Below are 20,812 nucleotides of genomic sequence, written 5' to 3' on the forward strand. Positions count from 1 at the left end.
CAAACAGCCAGCCATGCAGTCAACAATCAGTTCGTCTGCTTGTTAACTGCAGCTCTTACAAGTTTGATCAAGCACGACTAAACTGGCGACTTCTTTAGTAAAGACAGATATAAAAAAAAGTCGTATATCTTTCTCAGTTACATGTTAAACGACCCAATTGCTCTCAATTAATGGCCCAACCTGCTCTCATTCCGGCACGTGTGAGAGAACTCTTGGGATTACAGCTGGGGACGAAGGTTAGGTTTGGAGTAATTTAGTACACCAGTTTAGTGACGTTGGGGACGCTGGAGAGGACGGGCTGTGGAGGAGCCACTGTGGCCACCTCGACATCTTCATCACACACGTGATGAAGATACGTGATGAATGTCTCGAGCCTCAAGCATCACACATCTGATGATTGAGGTTCCTTGTGGGTGTCTGAGATTTTATTTCTACTTGTTCACAGTAAACAAAACAACAACGAATCTATTACAAGCGGCTTTTGAAATTCAACTTTACTTTTTTCATAATGATTCTTTTCCATGCTGATACCATTTTTTCACTTTGCTAGTGATCTCAAAGTTACATTTAAATATATATTTGTCGAAAGAGACTGATAGATGGCGGGGTCTGCCTCGCGGGGCACTCTGTAGCTTACATACATCATCCTTATATTCCAGTGATGCCACCTCTGTGACGTGCACTAGTATTCACACCACTCGTGTTATTGATCAACATGGCGGTGGGACCCGATGGGGCCGAGGGTTGGGGGGATGTCTCGCCCTTCTAATACGATAGTACGAGCTTCAGAGAGGTGGGTCTGGAGGGAACGAATGTCTAGGTTCCGTAACACTGAGTTTTGGGGTGCGGGAAGGTGGGACTCGTTGGTGTCTTGGGGTCCTAAACACAGCAGTACGAGCTTCGTGTGGTAGGGAGGGAAGATACTCGTAAATCGGTCTTTAGAAAAGGGGGGAAGTTGTGTCTTTGGTCCGTCTGGGACAATAGTGGCTCCAGCCGTTTTCTTTTGATGCAAAATTTGTGCTTTGGAATTAAATTGCATTCGTGTATGAGAATGTGTTGATATGTTTAAGAGTTTCCTGGGGTTGGTGCATTAAGTTGACGTGTTAAGAACTTGTACTGCTTCATTATTTTGTTCATTTGGTGCTTTTGCAATAAATAAAATAATGCTTTGTCCATATTAAATTGTGGTGTATTCCCTTTCAGACAACAGGACACTTTGTGACATCTTGATACCTCATGTCCCAGGACCTTTTAGTGATAAAACCAAAATACTGTAGTGCAAAATGTCTAACTGTACATGTGGGAGTCGTTGACTCTACTGCAGGAAGTGTACAAAGATTGTACTCTTAAAAGTGATCATGTCTTGAAAAGCGCGAGTGTTGAGGCCCTGACTACGGTGGTGAGCGCGAGGATGTTAGAGGGGGTCGGGATGCCTCTAGTGTACAGTACAGGCGGGGCAGCTGGTCGCGAGCAGAGACGTCCCATGTGGACACAGCATGAAAAGGCGGTGCTACGGCTTCTCATGCGGCAGTACGCTGGCGTTACCGAGTTCGACCCCCCAGACGTCCACAAACACCCCATCAGAAATGAGATGTGGCGACTTCTGACAGCTAGGTACAATGCTCATCCACACGTCAGGTCCCGCGACACAAAACAGCTGAGGAAAGCTTGGGAGAACTTGAAGTACCGCGCCCGCAAGTTGGGCTCAGAGAACCAGAGAAGCTCAAGGCAGCAGAATAATAGTACCGAATCAAGTTGGCCACTAGATGGGGTGACGCTTCCCGGGCCTCCCTCTCCCCCTCGCAACACAACACCCATGGCTAGGGAGGCCGGGGAGGTGGGCGACTGGCGGGAATCTGAGGAAGAATCACACAGAAATCTTGATGACATGGATGAAGTTGAGAAGAACGTTAAGAATGAGGTCGACGACGATGCTCTACAGTCTCAGGAAAGTCTGGATCACACTTCCCATCTCTCTGATAGGGGACCAGCCGTGCTAAGCCTTCACCCACTAGTATCGTCCCTGTTAAGTGGGGGTTTAGGGTCATTAACTACTACTCTGCCATTTTTAGCATCCCCTCCAGGTTCTCAGCTGGCAACTGGACTCCTTCTTCCACACGCCGTGTCAGCGTTTTCGACGGCCGACTCCGAGCTTTGTCAAACGATTCTGAGGTCTTCCATGGATCCTGCTTCCATTATTTCCACCTCACCAACGACAGCTACCTCCGCCCTGACCACCACCGCCACTACCTCAGGCACATGCATCTCTACCTCAGGGGCGTCCGTCGCTATGAATGGTGTATCTCAGGAAATATTTAACCCATCCCCAAACAGCACATCCACTTCCTCGATCGCCGCAGACAAGAACATAAGATCAGACTCGCCGATGGAGCCACAGCTAGCGCAAGATCGCCTGCATCAGCGTCTAGCCGGAATCGAAACTTCTATTCGACACACAGAGGAGCAGCACCAGGCTCAGCTGCAGCTGCTGAGGCTACAGATGGCGCAGTCAGTGGCGGAGCATGAGGCCAAAATGAGAGTTCTTGGGGCGCAGTTGGAGTACTGGCAGAGACGTCTTCGTGTGCAGCACCGCGTCTCCAACACGCTCTCAGTTATCACCCAGAACGATCCTGACTTCGAAGATGAGCCACCAGCTTGACCTTATGCTGCTTTCTCTAGTGAATGTCCTCGAGAATAGCAGAAAAATCTTCAGTGCTGGTAGAGAGCTAGAGAGGTTGTGAATAGCTATCGCGATTGACAACAAAAAAGTAGTAGTTCTGGTAGGAATACGCATGGATCTTCTCCAATCTTTGATCAGACTGGAAATCACGCGCTAGTTTGGTTTATAATAATCATTCCAGAAGTTGATCGTGTCAGTAGTGAAGCGTCACTTCAATCTTTAAGTTAGCACCACGAATACGGATCATAGGACGTTCAGGCTAAGGAGACAAGTATTACAAAAAATAGTCATTATTAATTTACCTCAAGAATGGTGTGTATGTATGTTACTTTGTGTGAGACATAATGAATGTTGTATCAGCAGCCTGGCGGATGTGAGAGCAGGCAGGAGTGTGGGTTGTGTATGCTAGGCTCGGCCGGGTGGTCAATACCCCGCCACTGCTACAATTATATTTTGATGCACTCACTCAGCTGAGCAACTCGGCTCCGCAACTCAGCTTTAACACATCAGCCAACTGGTACTGAAGGGCTCTCACAGCAGAGTTTTGGAAGCCGGAGGATGTATTGTGTTGACACTGGAATGTGCTGTACCTCTCCCTGACTTTCCACATATGCGCGCGCGCGCACTCACACTCACACTTGACAGACATACCTACAAACTGTATATACTCCGTATACCTGATTGTATTTACACAGAAGTTATATTTTTAGTAAAAATCGTGTGGAATATCGCCAATAAATATGATAAAAGCTTAAAGACATTTTGATTACCCCGATGTACGGTGAAAGAAAGTTCCATATTAGAGAGCTTAGTCAGAGAGGAACCATTAGACGGTGTAAGATGTAATTACCTAAGTGTAATTACCTAAGTGTAGTTACAGGATGAGAGCTACGCTCGTGGTGTCCCGTCTCCCCACCACTCTTTGTCATATAACACTTTGAAATTACTTTGAAAATGTGTAGTCCTTCATACGTTTCCCTTTGCAATATCTTACTTTGGGAACCTTTGTACCTTCCGTGGGGTTTCTAATGTAGATAGTACGTGAAGAATTAATATATTATAGACAATCAGTTACAATAACGGGGCTAAAACTTAGACACTCAACCCACTCGTTTGAAAATAAAGGAATTGACTTTTCGGTCAGTTCTGGACCAAAGTCAGTTCTGGACCATTATCATATCAATACTTGATAATGGTCCAGGACGGACCGAAACGTCGTCGGTCTTTTATTTTTAGATTTGTGGGTTTGTGTGTCTAGTTATTCCAGTTCAGTTTTGAAGATTGAAGGTTCACTACTATACAGTAAAATTAATATAGCGAGAAACTTATTACAATGTCGTAGTGCTTCAATGAAGATGAAGAAGCGACCCAATAAATGTGTAAGTGTATTCAGAAACAAATTTCCGGATGTAACCTACATCCTTTCTCAAGGTGTTGTATGTAGTGTTCCTTGTATTGTATTAGGAACATTGTATGCTCACGTTGCTGCACATTGTATACAGTACCTTGAAAAAGTTCGCAGGTTACATCTGAAAATTAGGTTTTTAATACACTTCAGCATATATTGGGTCTCTCCTTCACCTTCAATAATATAGCTTTACATTACCCTTAGCCCCCATAGCTGCTCCCTCGAAAGACAAATGTTGAAGATGTTTGTTTAATTAGCCTTAAGCTTTAATTAGTATAGTTATTTCAGCATCCTATAGGGGAATGTGTGTTTTATTACTCAATTATTCTGATGCCAACTGAGACGGGGGATTACAGGTAAGAAATTGTTGCTTTTGTTGATGTAGGTCATCTGTTTATCGGCAGCCTATCACCATCATCTGTTTATCGGCAGCCTATCACCATCATCTGTTTATCGGCAGCCTATCACCATCATCTGTTTATCGGCAGCCTATCACCATTGTTTCCAAGTGTAGTGTGGTGTGGTGAAACGTATAATGGTTGCATGCTCTCAGAACACATTTCAAAATGTCATCTGCAAGTCAGTCAGTACCACTTAATAGAACTTTTTAAGTTTAATTTAGTCGTCGTCTTTTAGGGAGATGTCATCTTTTAGACGAAATGATGATGACAGAGTGAAGTCTCTCCAACTCTTGATGGAAGTGTTGGTAACTGTATGTGTGGGTTGAGGGACACTTGAGGTTGAGAGCTGGTTGGGACCCGCCCCGATCCAGTCATTTCCAGCAATCCACTTCAGTATGCGAGGGTGCCATCCCATCCAACATAAATTACAGTTTCTAAAGCGGCTGTGAATAGAATGTACTAACAGCGTGTGGTAAGGTTGATTTTGTAGAGAGCACAAAACTACATGGCTTAGGAAGGGGATTAATTTGATAAAATCCCTCATACAGTTTAAACGTCATATTGTATATAGTGTACTCATCAACTTTGAGTATCTCTACGTCCGTTGCATAAGTTACCACCATTCTCAGATACATGTTTTCGGTGCATTTTTTTTTAGTATCGAATGCTTGATTTAGTTAAGTCTGTACGCTACTTTTGCTTCCGTGTAGCTTTGGCCAAACTACATTAGTTGCAGTTAAATGAAGTTGCATGCTATATTTAGAAGAGGATAAAACTTTATATTTGTTTCTGTACTGTAAGCTTTCATTGACTGCTGCTTGTGTGGAGGCACCTGCTGGGCACTTTGTATACAGTAACCCGACATGAATTATACATTAGCGGAAATGCAGCAGTCCCCCCTTACAGTTTATTGTTATAAACCATATGAAGATGCTAAGCTTGTTAACAAGTACGATGTTGAATATTAGTGGCCCCGGGGGTTAGTTTTGCAATACGTGAAACCTATGTAGGCGATGAGTCACAATAACGTGGCTGAAGCATGTTGACCAGACCACATACTCGAAGGTGAAGGGACGACAACGTTTCGGTCTGTTATGGACCGGACTTGAGAATGGTCCAGGACGGACCGATATGTCGTCGTCCCTTCACCTTCTAGTGTGTGGTCTGGTCAACCTACTTCAACCACGTTATTGTGACTCGTCGCCTGCTTAAGTTCCCGAATATGTGTAATGTAGAGTGTGTGTGGTGCTGATGTTATCCTATTCACGTGGGCTTCCGAAGCTAAGCTTGGTGTTATATCCAATCTAATGTCTTTTTCCTTCAGTTGCAGACACGTAGTTTCCCTTCACTGTGTGTCGGGCCGCTGATCTATCACACACCTGACCTTTTTCATCACCTGGTACTTGCCGGTGCTGAATTCCAGTACCCATTTCTCGTACCAACTCTGCAGTTTGGTTTAAATTCTTGGTGTATCTTACAATCCTCATTTGTCTCTACTCATGAATTTTGCATAGTCTGCGAACGCATTGACATTGCAGGTCATAACGACTGTAGATATGTCATTAACATAAATGAAGAATATTATGGGTCCCAACGCCGATCCTTGAGGTAGTCCATTTGTTACTCTTACGTCATGACTCTGACTCCAGTCTGTTAGGTATTCTCTTACTCATGTCAGTATTCAAAAACTCGTTCCCACCTGCCTCTCAAGTTTGCGTACGTCTTGTGAGGCACTGTACTGTACTGTACTGTACTGTGTCAAAGGCTTTTTGGCAGTCTAGAAATACACAATCTACCCGACTCCTCCTCTTTGCCTTCTCTTATTTTCGTCACTTTATCACAAGACTCCAATTGGTTCGTTAAAAATGATTTCCATTCACTATAGATATGTTTGTGTTTAGCTTACATATCTAATTCGCTCTAGGTGTTTAACTAATTTTATCCTTGTTATTATTTCAAGTACTCTGTTGGCAGGCGACGCTGGTCTGTAATCAAGTGCATGAATGTGTGTGTGTACTCATCTAGTTCTGCTTGCAGGGGTTGAGTTCTGGCTCTTTGATCCCGCCTCTTAACTGTCAATCAACTGGTGTACAGATTCCTGAGCCTACTGGGCTCTAACTGTGTGTGTGTGTGTGTGTGTGTGTGTGTGTGTGTGTGTGTGTGTGTGTGTGTGTGTGTGTGTGTGTGTGTGTGTGTGTGTGTGTGTGTATGCATTCATATGTTGTGTTCTAGTGTACGTATCGGTAAATACACTCATGTCCATCAAATACCATTTTAGCACAAGACTTAGCAGTAATATAAGTAGAAATACGATTATAATTGCATGCGAGGCTAGCTAGCTCGCCTGGCGATTTTGTAGACCACCCTCAAAAAAATATATACATGTCCATGCACACTTGTCTTATACCAGCTATTTTCTTCCAGTGTTATGCGGGAATCGAGTGAGCCAGATGACCAAGACTTACAATGATATCGACGCCGTGACCAGACTTCTTCAGGAGGTCAGTACCCGGAAACCCTTTTGTATTTTGTCTGGGAGATTTGTGGCAAGTATTATGTTTGCTTTTGGAGCCCCGGGAGCTAAACCTACCATTGATTTCTTTAGTTCCTCGAGTTCTGAGTCACGTCCTACAGGAGCTTAGGTAATTGTCTTTAGTTCTGGGTGAGAAGGGAGACGGAATGAAAGAGAGAGGGAGAGGGGAGGTAGGGTAGAGAGAGAGAGGGAGGGGATAGAGAGGGGGAGGGGGGGAGGGAGAGAGGGGGGGCGGAGGGAGAGAGAGGGGGGAGCGGAGGGAGAGAGAGGGGGACGGAGGGAGAGGGAGGGGGGACGGAGGGAGAGGGAGGGGGGACGGAGGGAGAGGGAGGGGGGACGGAGGGAGAGGGAGGGGGGACGGAGGGAGAGGGAGGGGGGACGGAGGGAGAGAGATGGTGGGGACGGAGGGGGGGGGAGAGGGAGAGAGGGAGGGGGGTGTGAGAGAGAGAGGGGGGACGGAGGAAGAGAGAGAGAGAAAGGGAGGAAGAGAGAGAGGGAGAGAGAGAAAGGGAGGGAAAAAGAGAGAGAGAAAGGGAGGGAAGGAAGGCTGAAATGAACGAAGGAAGGAGGGTAGGATGGAAGTAGGGAGCAAGGAAAGAAAGTTAGGGTGGATGTAGGGAGCAAGGAAAGAAAGTTAGGATGGATGTAGGCAGGCAAGCAAGGAAAGGAAGTTTAAGAGATTCAGAGATGGAGGAGAAAGGATGGATGGGGGAGAAAACCTTGCCCTGTGTGAGTGGAGAGTTAAACGTGTAGGCAGTGAAACTTTAAGGTTATTATTTATTTATCTTTTGGAATTCATACCAGTACCAGTAATAACTGCCTTCATTCTCGAATGTTCACTATATGCCATTTATAATTTCAGAGTTGTTATAATTGTGGAAATAGACTATAACTTGATATCATGGTTTTTCCCTCCACACAATGAAAACTGAGGAAAGAGAGTCAATCTCTGAATTTATCCATTAAAATATACTTTAATATACTGTAAGGTCCTTCAAGACCACATTACTCTTGTCAAATGCTTGTGTTTACTTGGATCTTCTAGTACAGTTGGCCTCATTTTTCGACTCAGAATTAATTTGGAATCTCTGGTTTAATTTCCTGGCTGGGAAGAAATGAATGAGTACATTTCCTGTCACCTAATGCTTTTGTTCACCTACCTTCACCTAGCAGTAAATTGGTTCCTCAGAGTTTGGCAACTGATTTGTTGGTTTGTATCCTGGAGAGGGTCAGCACCCAGTCAAACAAATTGCATTATTAATGGTAATTTAAGGACTGTATATGAAATAAGTGTTATTTATAAAATCTATTTTATTTTTTCAGAAAGAGAAAGATCTTGAACTTGCTGCAAAAATTGGACAACAACTTTTAGAACGCAACAAAACCTTAGATGAACGCAATGCCATACTTGATGCAGAGCTGTCCCATGCTAGCGACAAAATTACTCAACTTAAGCATGATCTGCAGATGAAAACAGACCTGCTGCAGATTTACACCAATGATGTGGACGACACAAGCAGCTGTGATAGTATGTCATAAATTGTCTATTGCATGCTGTATTAAGTTATTGCTAACAGACTTTATATAGCTTATTTTTGTATATGTCAAGTAGTGTAATTGGGGACAAATTAGATTACAAAAAATATTTATTGATTAAATTGTGTGTTCAATTTCTGTTTAGTGTTAAGTAAAGTATTCAGGAGATATTTTTCAAGTTATTAAAATATGCCAAGTAAATGTTCTATGAAAATTAGCCCCATTTAAATTTTGTATTTTATTTTATTGTGATAATTGCTGTATTTTCACCACTTTAGTTATACTAATTGAACATTCCTCTTCACAGCTACTCCAACAGGGCTGCGTTTGATCAATGTTGACATCCTACAACACAGAGTGAGAAACTTAGAAGATGAAAACAGAAGCCTACGTCAGGAGGCCTCCCAACTGGCCAATGACACCATCGAGTGTGAGGATAAAGAGAAAGAGCTGGTCTCGGATGTCATCAAACAAATTAGTAAGTTTCCTTGACAAAAAAAATGCAATTGCGAGAACTGCAGCCCCTACAAAACCTTGTACTGTATTAGGGCTGCAAAAACTGTAGGGGACAGTCTTTCCATCAAAAGTTTGATCAGTGATATTTGCACATCTGTCCCAGGACGTATTGTAGTTAGAGTTGTATTCAATACAAAATATTATATATTCTTTGTTTATAACTGTCATTTAATTGCCAAGATTTTCCTGATAAACCTCTTTGCCTTATTATTTTATTACAATATGTGATAAAAAAATTGCAAAATTCTACAGAAATGCTAGTACAGTATTTCATGTGTTCTTAATACAGGTATTTTAATCATTAATAGGTGATGCAAATATTCAAGTCGGCCAACTTAGTGAAGAACTTGCAAAGAAAGTGGAGGACTCCTTGCGGCAGCAGGAGGAGATTACACAGCTCCTTGCCCAAGTGGTGGACCTCCAAGCTCGTAACAAACGACTGGTTGTGGAGAATGATGAATTGGCCAACATGGTGGGGGTGGCACGAGATTGCCAACAAGAGCTTACCATGGAACTGGCTGAACTAAAAGAAAAGTATGCAGAGGTACTCGATCTACTACATGATACACAAGATCAACTCAGAAGGGTACAAAAGAAGGTGAGAATTTTCTGGTTCTTTTTCTGGAATATTATTTCTCTATAAACATATATTTAATAATTGAGTATTTTGTGGGTTTAGGCCCTTTTAATGCAATTACTTCTTTGATACATCTCATTCATTAAAGCCTCTCATAACGTTTATACCAACGATAATGATACAAAGAGTTTCTAAAATAATTACATGAATATAAAGAAAGCTCATCGTGGTCCAAATACTGTACAAGCAATAACATTACAGTATATACAAAATGCAATAAATTATAGAAAGGTGATGATAATAAATATTAAATGCAAAGAAACTTATAGTAGAGCAAATGGGGATGACTAACAGAATGCATAAAAGGATTTTGGTCTTAGTATAAATGACATTTATTCAACTACACAATTTATAAAGATAAAAGTACTGTATGCATTGAGATGCTGAAAAGTTGAATATCGGTTTTATTATTGAAATTAAGGTTAAATGAAGATGCATTACATTAATGTTTAATTCATTCACTGAATGATTAGCTTTTAGTTGTACAGTCTTTGCCAATAAGATAATAACAGATTATTATTGCTGTATTGTACTAATGTAGTTGCCAATGGTTATGCTCTGCTTAAAATAAGTGAATTAAAATCATAATTATATTACAGTATATATTTTTTAATGACTATATAGTATTACATTAAATAGTTTTTATGAAAATTAATGTTATTAAAACAAAGGAATGTATTTGAAAAGAGTTAGAGAGAAGAACCCTTAACAATTATTGCTTGTACTGCCGATAATATAGGTGAAGGGTACTTTTCTAGGTTGCTGATGCATGATAATTGCAAAATATTGCTTTGTATTCTTACCTAAGTTTACCTGAGGGCCACTATCTAGTGGTCTCAATGAAGACAGGAAGCTGGTGGATTGTCAAAGCCACCAGCTACCACTTCAGTTACCTCCATTTGTCCTAATGATTTTATCGAGCTAGATTTTAAAATTCGGAAGTGTTTTAGCATTTACAGCTTTGGCAGGCTTATATAGTGGGTTTCATGGGGTTAAGTCATGATAGGGGAAAAAGAATCTTCTGTTTTCTGTCCTACATTGTGGCTTTCTGAGCTCGAAACCATTGCTTCTGGCTTGTTTTGCCTCTGACCTTTTGACAAAATTGTCTGGATCAGTATCCTGCAAATTGTTGAGTATTTTAACAGTTTAAAATGATATATAATGTACTATGCATGAAATGATCTATGATGCTGATCCCGCTTTCAACGCTTTCAACATCACTTTTGATGGACCTAAAGAGCTGAAAGTGTTTTGGGATTAGATGCTTTTTGTTGTGGTTTTCGGCATAGTGTACTGTTTGCTAGTTTTGGGGCATGCACTCAAGAAACTATTTCATAGGTATCAATCAACCTTTAAATTTGTTGGCTAGACATCCTCCACTTACAGGACACCTAGTCGTCCGACATCATGGGCATGGAGCTAGTGCACCCCTCAGTGCAGCTACCGTGTTGGTTAAATCCAGGTCCTTCATCTGTGGATATATGACATTTGTCAGTACTGGACTTTGGTTTTAGGCAGATATGCCACCTTTTCTGGCTCCCTCTCGGAATGCAGCTGGTTTACAGGACTGGGCTTCATAACACAGGCTTTTGCAGCACTTGTTTATGGCAAGTGGTGTGGATAATGACTTCGAATTGTTTTATGAAGCTTGTGTGCATATGCCTTTCGATGCTTTTGCCATGTATCGGCCAACTTCCTCTGCTACTTGTGCCTTGGGCTGGCAACTGGCCAGCCTCAGTTTACTCAATGTTTAGACCTCCTTCAGCCATTGGCACCAGCCCTTTCTTGTTAATTAAGGTTAACTATTTGTTCATTTGTCTATTAGTGGCCCAACTGTTTTTAGTGAAGCATTCACTTTCCACGTACCTCGGACCTGTTTGTGTTAATGTTGCTCATCTTCCTGCTTTATCTGTGACTTGCAGTTGCATTTCTTTGCTGGCTGAGCATTAAATTTGTTTGTTTAGATTTAATGATTTTTTCTTAATAATTTAGTGCATTTAAAACTTCTGCCTTTATAAATTTTTGAATAATACATTACCTACATTGTTGCATTGGAAGAAGGTATTGCATAGTGCAACAAACCAGTTTCTATATGACAGGATTTTCACTTACATTTAGACGTTTATTTCTTTATTATTAGATAAAATATGAAGTACAAAACAGAATGCAAGTACTGTACTGTACTGTACAACATGGAAAAGCAATTTGCAATAAATTGTGGCTTCTATTCCTCAGAACCTGCCAGGAAGCCGTGGTCACCACTTCAGCAGCAGTCTTTTTAGTTCTCCATTTAACTCCGGAAATGATTCCATCGCCAGTGAACTTCACTCCCTTAACTCTGTGTGTGAAGAAGTGGGAAAAGGCAGCAGGTGGGTGGCAGTTATTTGTTTTGTCTTCAAGTTATCTACTTTCAAGTGCATTCCTTGTATTTCGTCTATAGTTTTGGAGGTATTATTTTGATCCATTTCATATGCAATTGGCTGACTATGATTATTTAACAATTATACTATTTAATTTATGTTCACATGGTGGTATGATTAGTAATGCATGTGAGAATGCAGTTTGCATCGAATGAGGCACTATTAATGAATACTTAAAATAACAATAGTATTTATGCCTTAGTTCACAAATATTAGTTTTATATTTATCTCTGTTTTGCTCTACAAGAGGCACCTGACTTGGAAACATCAAACTCTCGAATGACTTTCAAATATGTATTTTAGCTATTTCCTCCACTTTACAGACCAATTACAAAAGTTCTTATATTATAAACAGTGCTATAAATTCATACTTCAATAGTTTATCAAGAAAATGTTGTCCCATAATGGCTAGTAAGAGGAAGAATTGTTCAGTGATGTGCCAGTGCATCATCATCTTTACCTGGGAGAGAGTCTTGCAGTCCCTTGAAGCTATTATCTTCTAAGACGGTACTATCTACTAGGTGCCATCAGTTGTGGAGTTCTCTGGCCTACCTGGGACCCAGAGCCAGAACCTGGTCCCATCATAAAAGTGCAAGGAGCTGTGGCAGTTTTATATCTAGTATTCATTTATGCCACCACTGTGAAAGACACCCAAAAAGTTAGCAAGACAAAACAAACACAGCTGGCTGCCTCTGAGACTTGCAGACTCAAAAATGGCTATAGAACTTCCCAAGCTATGTAAACAAATGATTGTAAATGTTATAAAACTAGCCTTTGTCGTGGAGCACCAGGCTTACTGCTTCTGGGTCCTCCCGTTTGGCCTCAATTTGGCTCCGCACATTTTCACGAGCCTGGCTCAGGTCGTGATGACCTGTCTTCTTCTCTTAAGAGTTCACGTTTTGACCCAAACTTCTCCTCCACTCTTCACTTTTAGAGTTGTTGATAGGGGGTGTATTACCATCTTTATGATGATCAGGTGGCTTTGTTGATGGTGTACCACCATAGGGTTTTCTCAGGGTGGCAGTATGAGGTTTTATTGCAGGCATTTCGTCACTGTCTTTTAGGATCTGTTCATCTGTTTCCGAATGGGTGGTTCTTTACTTTTTTCCTGGTTGTCTGTTGATAAGCATTTTATGCCAAATATTCTCACCTTGTATCATGTGGTGTGGGAAGAGCCACTGCAGCTTATGATCAGGGTTGATACTTCCTTTTATTTTGTGTTGTAGGCTGTCTCGTACATTTTCACCTTTGGCCTGCTCGTGCACTGCCTGGGCCTGCTTGGTATCTGGACTGGGTGCTTTATTTTCTGTCTTTTTGCTCAGTTTACTGTGTCCTTTTTGGTCTGGGATTGTTTTGTCGAGGCTTTTTTTTTTGGTTTCTCTGGCTTCCACTTGCCAAATTGGTGTGCAGTATTTCGGCACCAGGGTTTTACTTTCTTCAGTCCTGGTGGTTGGTTTGTTTGTTTCTAGCTGGTTCCTTCTTTTCTGACCAAGAAGGTATTTGTTTCCATAGGGGTCCATTGGTGATTGATGCTTGGTTGGTTGGGCTGGGGGTGCATCACATTTTGTGTCTGGTGGGGCACTCCTTTGCTGCCATCATGCCACCACATCTGTTGGTGGACGCCTTGTTTGTTGATTCTGTTTTTGTGGTCACCTGTTCCAAGGCTCGTCTTTCTTTGGTCATCCACAGTGTCACTGTCAAGCCAGACTGCGATCTACACTTGTGCCCATGATATCAGGAAGTATGTCACTCTTTCGTCTGTTTTTTCTAATATATCCTGGGCTGATATTACGGTGCAGGGATTCTGGATACTGAACAAGTTTTTGGCTGCCTAGTATTTGGTCAATATTCCCAGGCGTGTGCACTCTTGTGTGGCCTTGAGTTGGCTTTCTCGACCGACAATCTCTTCTTCATTGTGAAATACAGTACTATACTGTGGTGATCTCTCCTCCCTGATGTTTCTTCCTTCTCCATGGACGGTTCGCTTCAGGGAGCCACTTGGGGGCTCCCTCATAGAAAACCAGTGTTGAATGTAATGAAACACCAATTTATGGGTGATTCCCAGTGCCTTTGTGATGCCCCTCCCTTTCCTAGGGTGTTGGGTTTGCTACACGATTCATTGAACTGATGGTGGAGTGGCCTGTGAGCCATGGCCTGTCCGCTCCTCCCCAAATGAGGGAGAGGGTGGGGCGGGCAAGTGGGTACTTGTTTTATAACATTTCTGATCATTTATTTATATAGTTTGGATGGTTCTATGGCCATTTAAGAAACTGCAGGTCTCGGATGCAGCCAGTCTTGCTGACTTTCTGGGTACCTTCATCAGTGGTGGCGTAAATTAATAACTAATACATAAATACTATGGTTCCCAGTGTCGCTGTGAGGGACCAGGTTCTGGCTCTGGGTCCCCAGTAGGCCAGATAACTCTTATGACTGATGGCACCTAGTAGATAACACTTACATTAGAGATGATAGCTTCAGGGAGCCACGGGAGCTCACCCAGAAATTTGCATTTCATTACATTTAACACTGGTTTTATCACCTTTTTCTTTAGCAATTATAACTCTTTGCTCATCAAATATCAAAACACACAAGCTGGGTAATTCTATCATTAAGGGTAAATGCTTGTAGTGTTAAGAAACAGTGCTTCTAGTATTATTTCCCCCAACTGGGTGGGACAGAAAAGGTTGGATGCATTTCCAATTGCCTGATACCCCTGTTTACCTAGCAGTAAGTAGGTACTCAGGACTTAATCGGTTTGTTGTGTGGGGCTGCATCCTGGGTGGGGTCAGTAATTTGACCTGGGGGAGGGGGCCCCTTGATATAAGCCTAACGTATATGAATACACTCTGGCTGCCTGTCCCCCGACATTGAATTATTATTATTATTATTAAAAATGGGATTTTATATATATATATATATATTGGTCTTTGGTGGTCTAGAAATGCATCCACCATGTATTGCATTACACCCTATGGGAAATAGATTTCCATTTTACGAATAGCTGAATTACGAATGCCCATTTAGCATGCATCACGGTCATAAGTTGGGAACTGCTTGTATCTAATAAAAAAAGTTATGTATACTGTGTGTTTGTGTGTGTGTGTGTGTGTGTGTGTGTGTGTGTGTGTGTGTGTGTGTGTGTGTGTGTGTGTGTGAGACAGACCCAGCTCCACCTGGGTCTCTTTCCCCCTTTTTCTACCCATTCCACCTTTTCCCCACTCTTAACTCGATCTCCCCTTAACCCCCCTCAACCCCATCTCCTTGGTACCCTCTTCTGCCTCTCTTACACAGAAGTATAGATACAGTTTATGTAAAACTGTACCTTGTATATATAACATTTTGTGGGCACTCCTTTGTTTAATACAAAGCTGCACCTTATATCTATCATTGATCTTTTTTACATTGCAACATAATATTTGCATGAATGATAGAAAAACTTTGCTCTTATCATTGGACAACATTGCAAATATGAAAGCCTACCGTTACAAATTATAGGAATCTGTATCCTGTAGATGTTAGAATTAACTTTTGAACTGATAATATATTAATGATTTAAGTTCAAAGAGATACCTAATGGCAATATTGGTTGGAGTTTTTATATATAGTAAAACATATAACAGTTTTTAAACTTTGGCTTATTGAAATATGTGCATGCTTAAAGCAATCACTGTACTGTATAGGGAAATATATAAAGATTTACATTAATCAAAAAATATTAGTACAGAATTTCATAATTACTGTATTTAAATGTTTAAATTGTACAAATTTGGTTAAAATGCTATTACTATTGTGTAAATGAGGCTTGTTAAAACTCATCATTGGTTATATGATGTCGATGACAGCAACATCTGTACTTCAACAGCAAGCTTGGAACTCTCCCGATGTGTGGCTTAAGCCAGTCAGCACTGTACCAATACAGGTACTCAACCTGAGGAAGAGCTCACTGCTTGCACCCACAGATTTATAGTGTTCCTAAAATTTAACACAAAATCATTCTACCCATAATTAATCTCTAATATGTTTATATTTAGTATAATATCAGCTGGTTAGAGAAGAGATTTGTAATACATTTATTATATTTTGTCTTGGATTTTAGTAACATCTGTAGTATTTGTCAGTCATAGAATGCTAAGTTCTTCCCTTTTCACAATACAGTTCTAGCTTTGTGGCTTTAGGTAAAACCCTAGAATAAACATAAAACCTAACTCTGTGGGTGCAAGGAAGGAAGGCTTAATTTCAAGTAAATTCAAGACACTTTAGTGAAGTTTGTTTTATCCGTATTGTTTTATTGTAAGCATGGTACTGCATTTAATCTGAGGATAAGGGCTTCATTCTAGAGACACTCCTGTTGCATAGTTTTAATGTCTTACTGCACTACTATCACTCACAGATTTATTCGAACTAAACGAAGCTGCCAAAGACATGTTAGAAAATTCACTTGCGCAAACAGAATTGTAGACGGTTGGAACAAGTTAAGGGAGAAAGTGGTTAAAGTCAAAATCATCAGTAATTTAAAACCGTTATGACAGATTGCGGGGGAAGACTGGACACCACGAGCGTAGTTATCATCCTGTAACTACACTTGGGTCATTACACTTAAGCAATTACACACACACACACACACACACACACACACACACCCCCACACACGCACACACACTAAGGAAACAAAACTGCCAAAAAACATTAGAAAGTTCACTTTTGCAAAGAAAGAGGTTGACAGTTGGAACAAGTTTAGTGAGAAGGTGATGGAGGACAGAACAGTCAGTAGTTTCAAAGCATCAGATGACAGAGAACACTGGGAAGATGAGACACACAAGCATAGCTCTCATCATATAATTACACTTGGGTTATTTCACACACACATACACTGGCTTGATTCAAAATAAGACTTGGTCATTTATTGATGAAGTGTGAGGCATAGTTTTATACTAGTATACATATACTATGCTGTTAATGGTAGTACCAACGAGCTTTAAGTGCTTGTTTTGTTTACACTTGTTTTCTCAGGCTGCCAGGTTTGTTTACCTCTATTTGCTTACCAAATATGAAAATATTAATTTTTCCTAATGGCTCAGGTAAAGTTTTTCCTAAAATCAAAGACATAATGCATGATACTGATTTGCATCTTGTTTATTTGCTTCTAAGAGAAGAATAGCTGCTGGTATGCAACATTCAATCCAATTCAAATAATTAAACACACACCGTGCTTCTGCAAAGACGTTGCATCATTTAGTATGCTGTATAATACAGTTCTCATTTTATTTATAACTATAAATAAACATTCAGCACTGTAGGTTTTTGCTTTGCAAAATAGTTTATTAAAATAACATGTTTTGAAGTTATGTGCAACTGATTACAAGATTGGTTAGTGTGTGTGTTGTTTCAGTGCTCAAGTACCATAAATGTAAAAACAACTATGCTTGAAGCTTGACAGTAGAATACATTGGAAAAACATTTTACGTATGGCTAATTAGCACATTCACTAGTGTATGGCAAGTATAAATTATATCTAGTTTTAATTAGGTGTTGCTTAAAGATGTGTTTTGTGAACTGCATTGAAGATCTGTAATGATGGAATTGAACATAAGTTTTCTGTAATGAACAAGCAAAGTAGTAGAAGAGATGAGCTTGCCTGTTCAAAGGAAGTGCTTCTAGAGAGGAAGTAAAATGGTGCTCCTACCCTCATGGTTGGTTCTTATTTAATTGTTACACACACACACACACACACACATACATATGCACCGGTGGCTGTGTCGTTAGCACGCTTGACATGTAATCCTGTGGCCCGGGTTTGATTCCCAGCACCGGCGAAAAACAATTGGCAGAGTTTCTTTCAGCCTGATGCCCCTGTTACATAGCAGTAAATAGGTACCTGAGAGTTAGACAGCGGTTATGGGCTGCTTCCTGGGTGGGTGTGTGTGTGTGTGTGTGTGTGTGTGTGTGTGTGTGTGTGTGTGTGTGTGTGTGTGTGTGTGTGTGTGTGTGTGAGAAAAAAAAAATAGTTGTAACAGTTGATTGATTGACAGTTGAGAGGCGGGTCGAAAAAGCAGAGCTCAACCCCCGCAAGCACAACTCGGTGAATACTAGATGAATACACACACACACACACACACACAGACAGAGATTTAAACTAAACAAAGCTGCCTAACAAATATAAGAAAATTCACTTTTGCAAACAGAGTGGAACAAGTTAGGTGAGAAGGTGGTAGACGCCAAAACTGTGTAATTTCAAAGTGTTATATGACAGAGTGCTGGGAAGATGGGACACCATGAGCGTAGCTCTCATCCTGTAACTACACTTAGGTAATAACACATAAGTAATTACATATAGAAATCATTGTACCAGGTGGTCATTCATGTGCTTTGGAAATTTAATTTCATAAAAAAATTCCTGGAGAAGTCTCTATGTAGTGACATTCTCAAGACTGGAGAGCTTCCATAGGAATCATTAAGGCAGCAATGACTTAGATGTCCATAGTAAAGTATTTAAGGTATCAGAGATGTAGAGTTATAAAGTTAACAAAGAGTAAAATTTGTAGATAATAAATGGTCAAGGTGCGAGGGATGTAGTGAAGTGGCTAGCAAAATTGTACCCAAGTACAATTGGGTACTGATTGTACCCAAGTTTGATTCGAGGCAGGGTGAAATGTATGGGCATACTTCTTTATGTCTGACACCTCTGTTCACTCATCATTGTTCTGGGTTGCATCCTAGAGAAAGTTAGTTCTTTACTAAGGAAACTTTATTTAGCCTAACAGGCATTCTGGCTATAACAATGGGATATCAAATAGTAGATTAAAGATCAAGGTGTTGGGGATGCAGAATATTTGTAAATAGTAAAGACTCGAGGAATCCAGGATGTTGATATATGTAGAAAGCAAAAGAACCAATGAATTCAGTGTCGATTCATTACAAATTTTAGAATTGTATATACAGTAGAGGGTAAAATTAAAAAATAAAAGCTTACTGAATTGCAGTACTGCAATCAAATTATATAACGTCTACAGAGTTAATAAAAGTAAAAATAAAAAGTTATTATGGGTCAATGACAATTATAGATAAGATGCTTGAAAATGGTGAAAAAATTAAGAAAATGTTTGTGATAAAGTTGTTTGCTACAAGTATTAATTTAGGAATGCATTTTCTTTTGTTTAGTCTAGGACTCTGGGTATGATAGATGTCAGGGTTTACTAGTAAATTTAGATTATTGATAAATATAAGAAATTGTAAATTAAGAGTTAGGCATGCTAATAAGCTTAAATTTTTTACACTAAGTGATTTATTGTGTCTTGGATTAGTCAAACACTAAAAAGAGGAACTAATTGCTATAACTATGTGAAAGTTTGGTCATGGTAAAAGTTATTCTACATTTTTTTATTCCATTTAACATTATTTACTTGTTAATTTATAAAGTAATAATTTAATGTGTCTATAATTTTAGTAGTGCATTAACTGTAAGGAAACTAAGGGCCTCGTAGCCTGGTGGATAGCGTGCAGGACTCGTAATTATGTGGCGCGGGTTCGATTCCTGCACGAGGCAGAAACAAATGGGCAAAGTTTCTTTCACCCTGAATGCCCCTGTTACCTAGCAGTAAATAGGTACCTGGGAGTTAGTCAGCTGTCACGGGCTGCTTCCTGGGGGTGGAGGCCTGGTCGAGGACCGGGCCGCGGGGACACTAAAAAGCCCCGAAATCATCTCAAGATAACCTCAAGATAAACTGGGCTAGGAACCCATTTTCTCTGTATTTAACAAACTAAAGAGCAAGTAATTCCTTTGCCCTCATGAAAATGAGAAATGGGGCAGTGAAAATTATGGTTTATACAGTATATATATATACAGTATTTATCATTTCTATCATACTTTAACATCTCATAATTTACACACCTTGATTTAAGATTGGTATTGTATACAATTGATTTTTCCTTCAGTCATAAACATTAGATATGCGAATCATGTTTCAAATTCAGTATAGTACAGTAGTTTGTAATAGTAGAGATCTTAGGTTTGCCACACAACGTTGAGACAAAAAAGAAAGACTGAGACATATTGATGGCAAGTATCTGTTACATTACTTTGATTTGTGGCCTGCCTTAGTGTCTAAAATAGCTTGAGTTATAGCATTGTGCCTAGGTCTGTTTATTTCAGAATGTGTATTGTATTTAAATATTTTAAAGACATAAGGCATGTTTATTTTTGTATCTATGGTCAAAAGACTCTCTACTTCATGCATAATCCCAATTTTTTTGTAATATGAATTGCAGTTTTATTTGGCTAAATAATAAAATGTACCCGTATGTACTAGTGAGGATATTGGAGCAAACTCATGCACATTACAGTACATAAAGAACTTGTATTTCTTATTAACTCTATTCCTGACCCCATCCCCAGACAAGTATCCTTGTAAATGGTCTAGTTACTATCTCACTTTCTTTATTTTCATTGACACGTTTAACTCGAGCCACCACCAAGCGACCACCTCTCTGTAATCCCTAACAGTCGGCAATACCCTCTTAATTGCTTTGCAGGTTCTCTAGCGACACTGCATTGGTCTCATTGGTTTTCCCAGCCTCTGGTTCTTTCTTTTTTCCTGCATTTTTGCTTCGCCATGCTTCTATTTTTTAAAAATGCATCGTGGCTGTAAATAGAGGTATGTATTACACTACATTGATGTGCACCC

The 20,812-nt window shown here is 40.3% G+C and overlaps 2 protein-coding genes across 8 annotated transcripts in view; both read left to right on the forward strand.

Annotated features, from left to right (window-relative positions):
• Window positions 1-3,436, forward strand: part of LOC123768655 (myb/SANT-like DNA-binding domain-containing protein 3) — a 28,424-nt gene extending 24,988 nt beyond the window's left edge. For both annotated transcript variants that reach the window (XM_045759309.2, XM_045759308.2), the window contains exon 2: window positions 1,204-3,436. In XM_045759309.2, the coding sequence (XP_045615265.1) occupies window positions 1,298-2,659 (1,362 nt within the window). In that variant the 5' untranslated portion in view covers window positions 1,204-1,297 and the 3' untranslated portion in view covers window positions 2,660-3,436. The remainder of the gene's footprint in view (window positions 1-1,203) is intronic.
• LOC123768654 (trafficking kinesin-binding protein milt) overlaps window positions 1-20,812 on the forward strand; it is a 331,499-nt gene that overhangs the window by 301,894 nt on the left and 8,793 nt on the right. For all 6 annotated transcript variants that reach the window (XM_045759303.2, XM_045759302.2, XM_045759300.2 and 3 more), the window contains 5 exons: window positions 6,914-6,990; window positions 8,346-8,550; window positions 8,866-9,036; window positions 9,383-9,672; window positions 11,947-12,080. In XM_045759303.2, coding sequence (XP_045615259.1) covers window positions 6,914-6,990; window positions 8,346-8,550; window positions 8,866-9,036; window positions 9,383-9,672; window positions 11,947-12,080 — 877 coding nt within the window. The remainder of the gene's footprint in view (window positions 1-6,913; window positions 6,991-8,345; window positions 8,551-8,865; window positions 9,037-9,382; window positions 9,673-11,946; window positions 12,081-20,812) is intronic.

This window comes from Procambarus clarkii, chromosome 83 (assembly GCF_040958095.1).
Source record: "Procambarus clarkii isolate CNS0578487 chromosome 83, FALCON_Pclarkii_2.0, whole genome shotgun sequence".
NCBI lineage: Eukaryota > Metazoa > Arthropoda > Malacostraca > Decapoda > Cambaridae > Procambarus > Procambarus clarkii.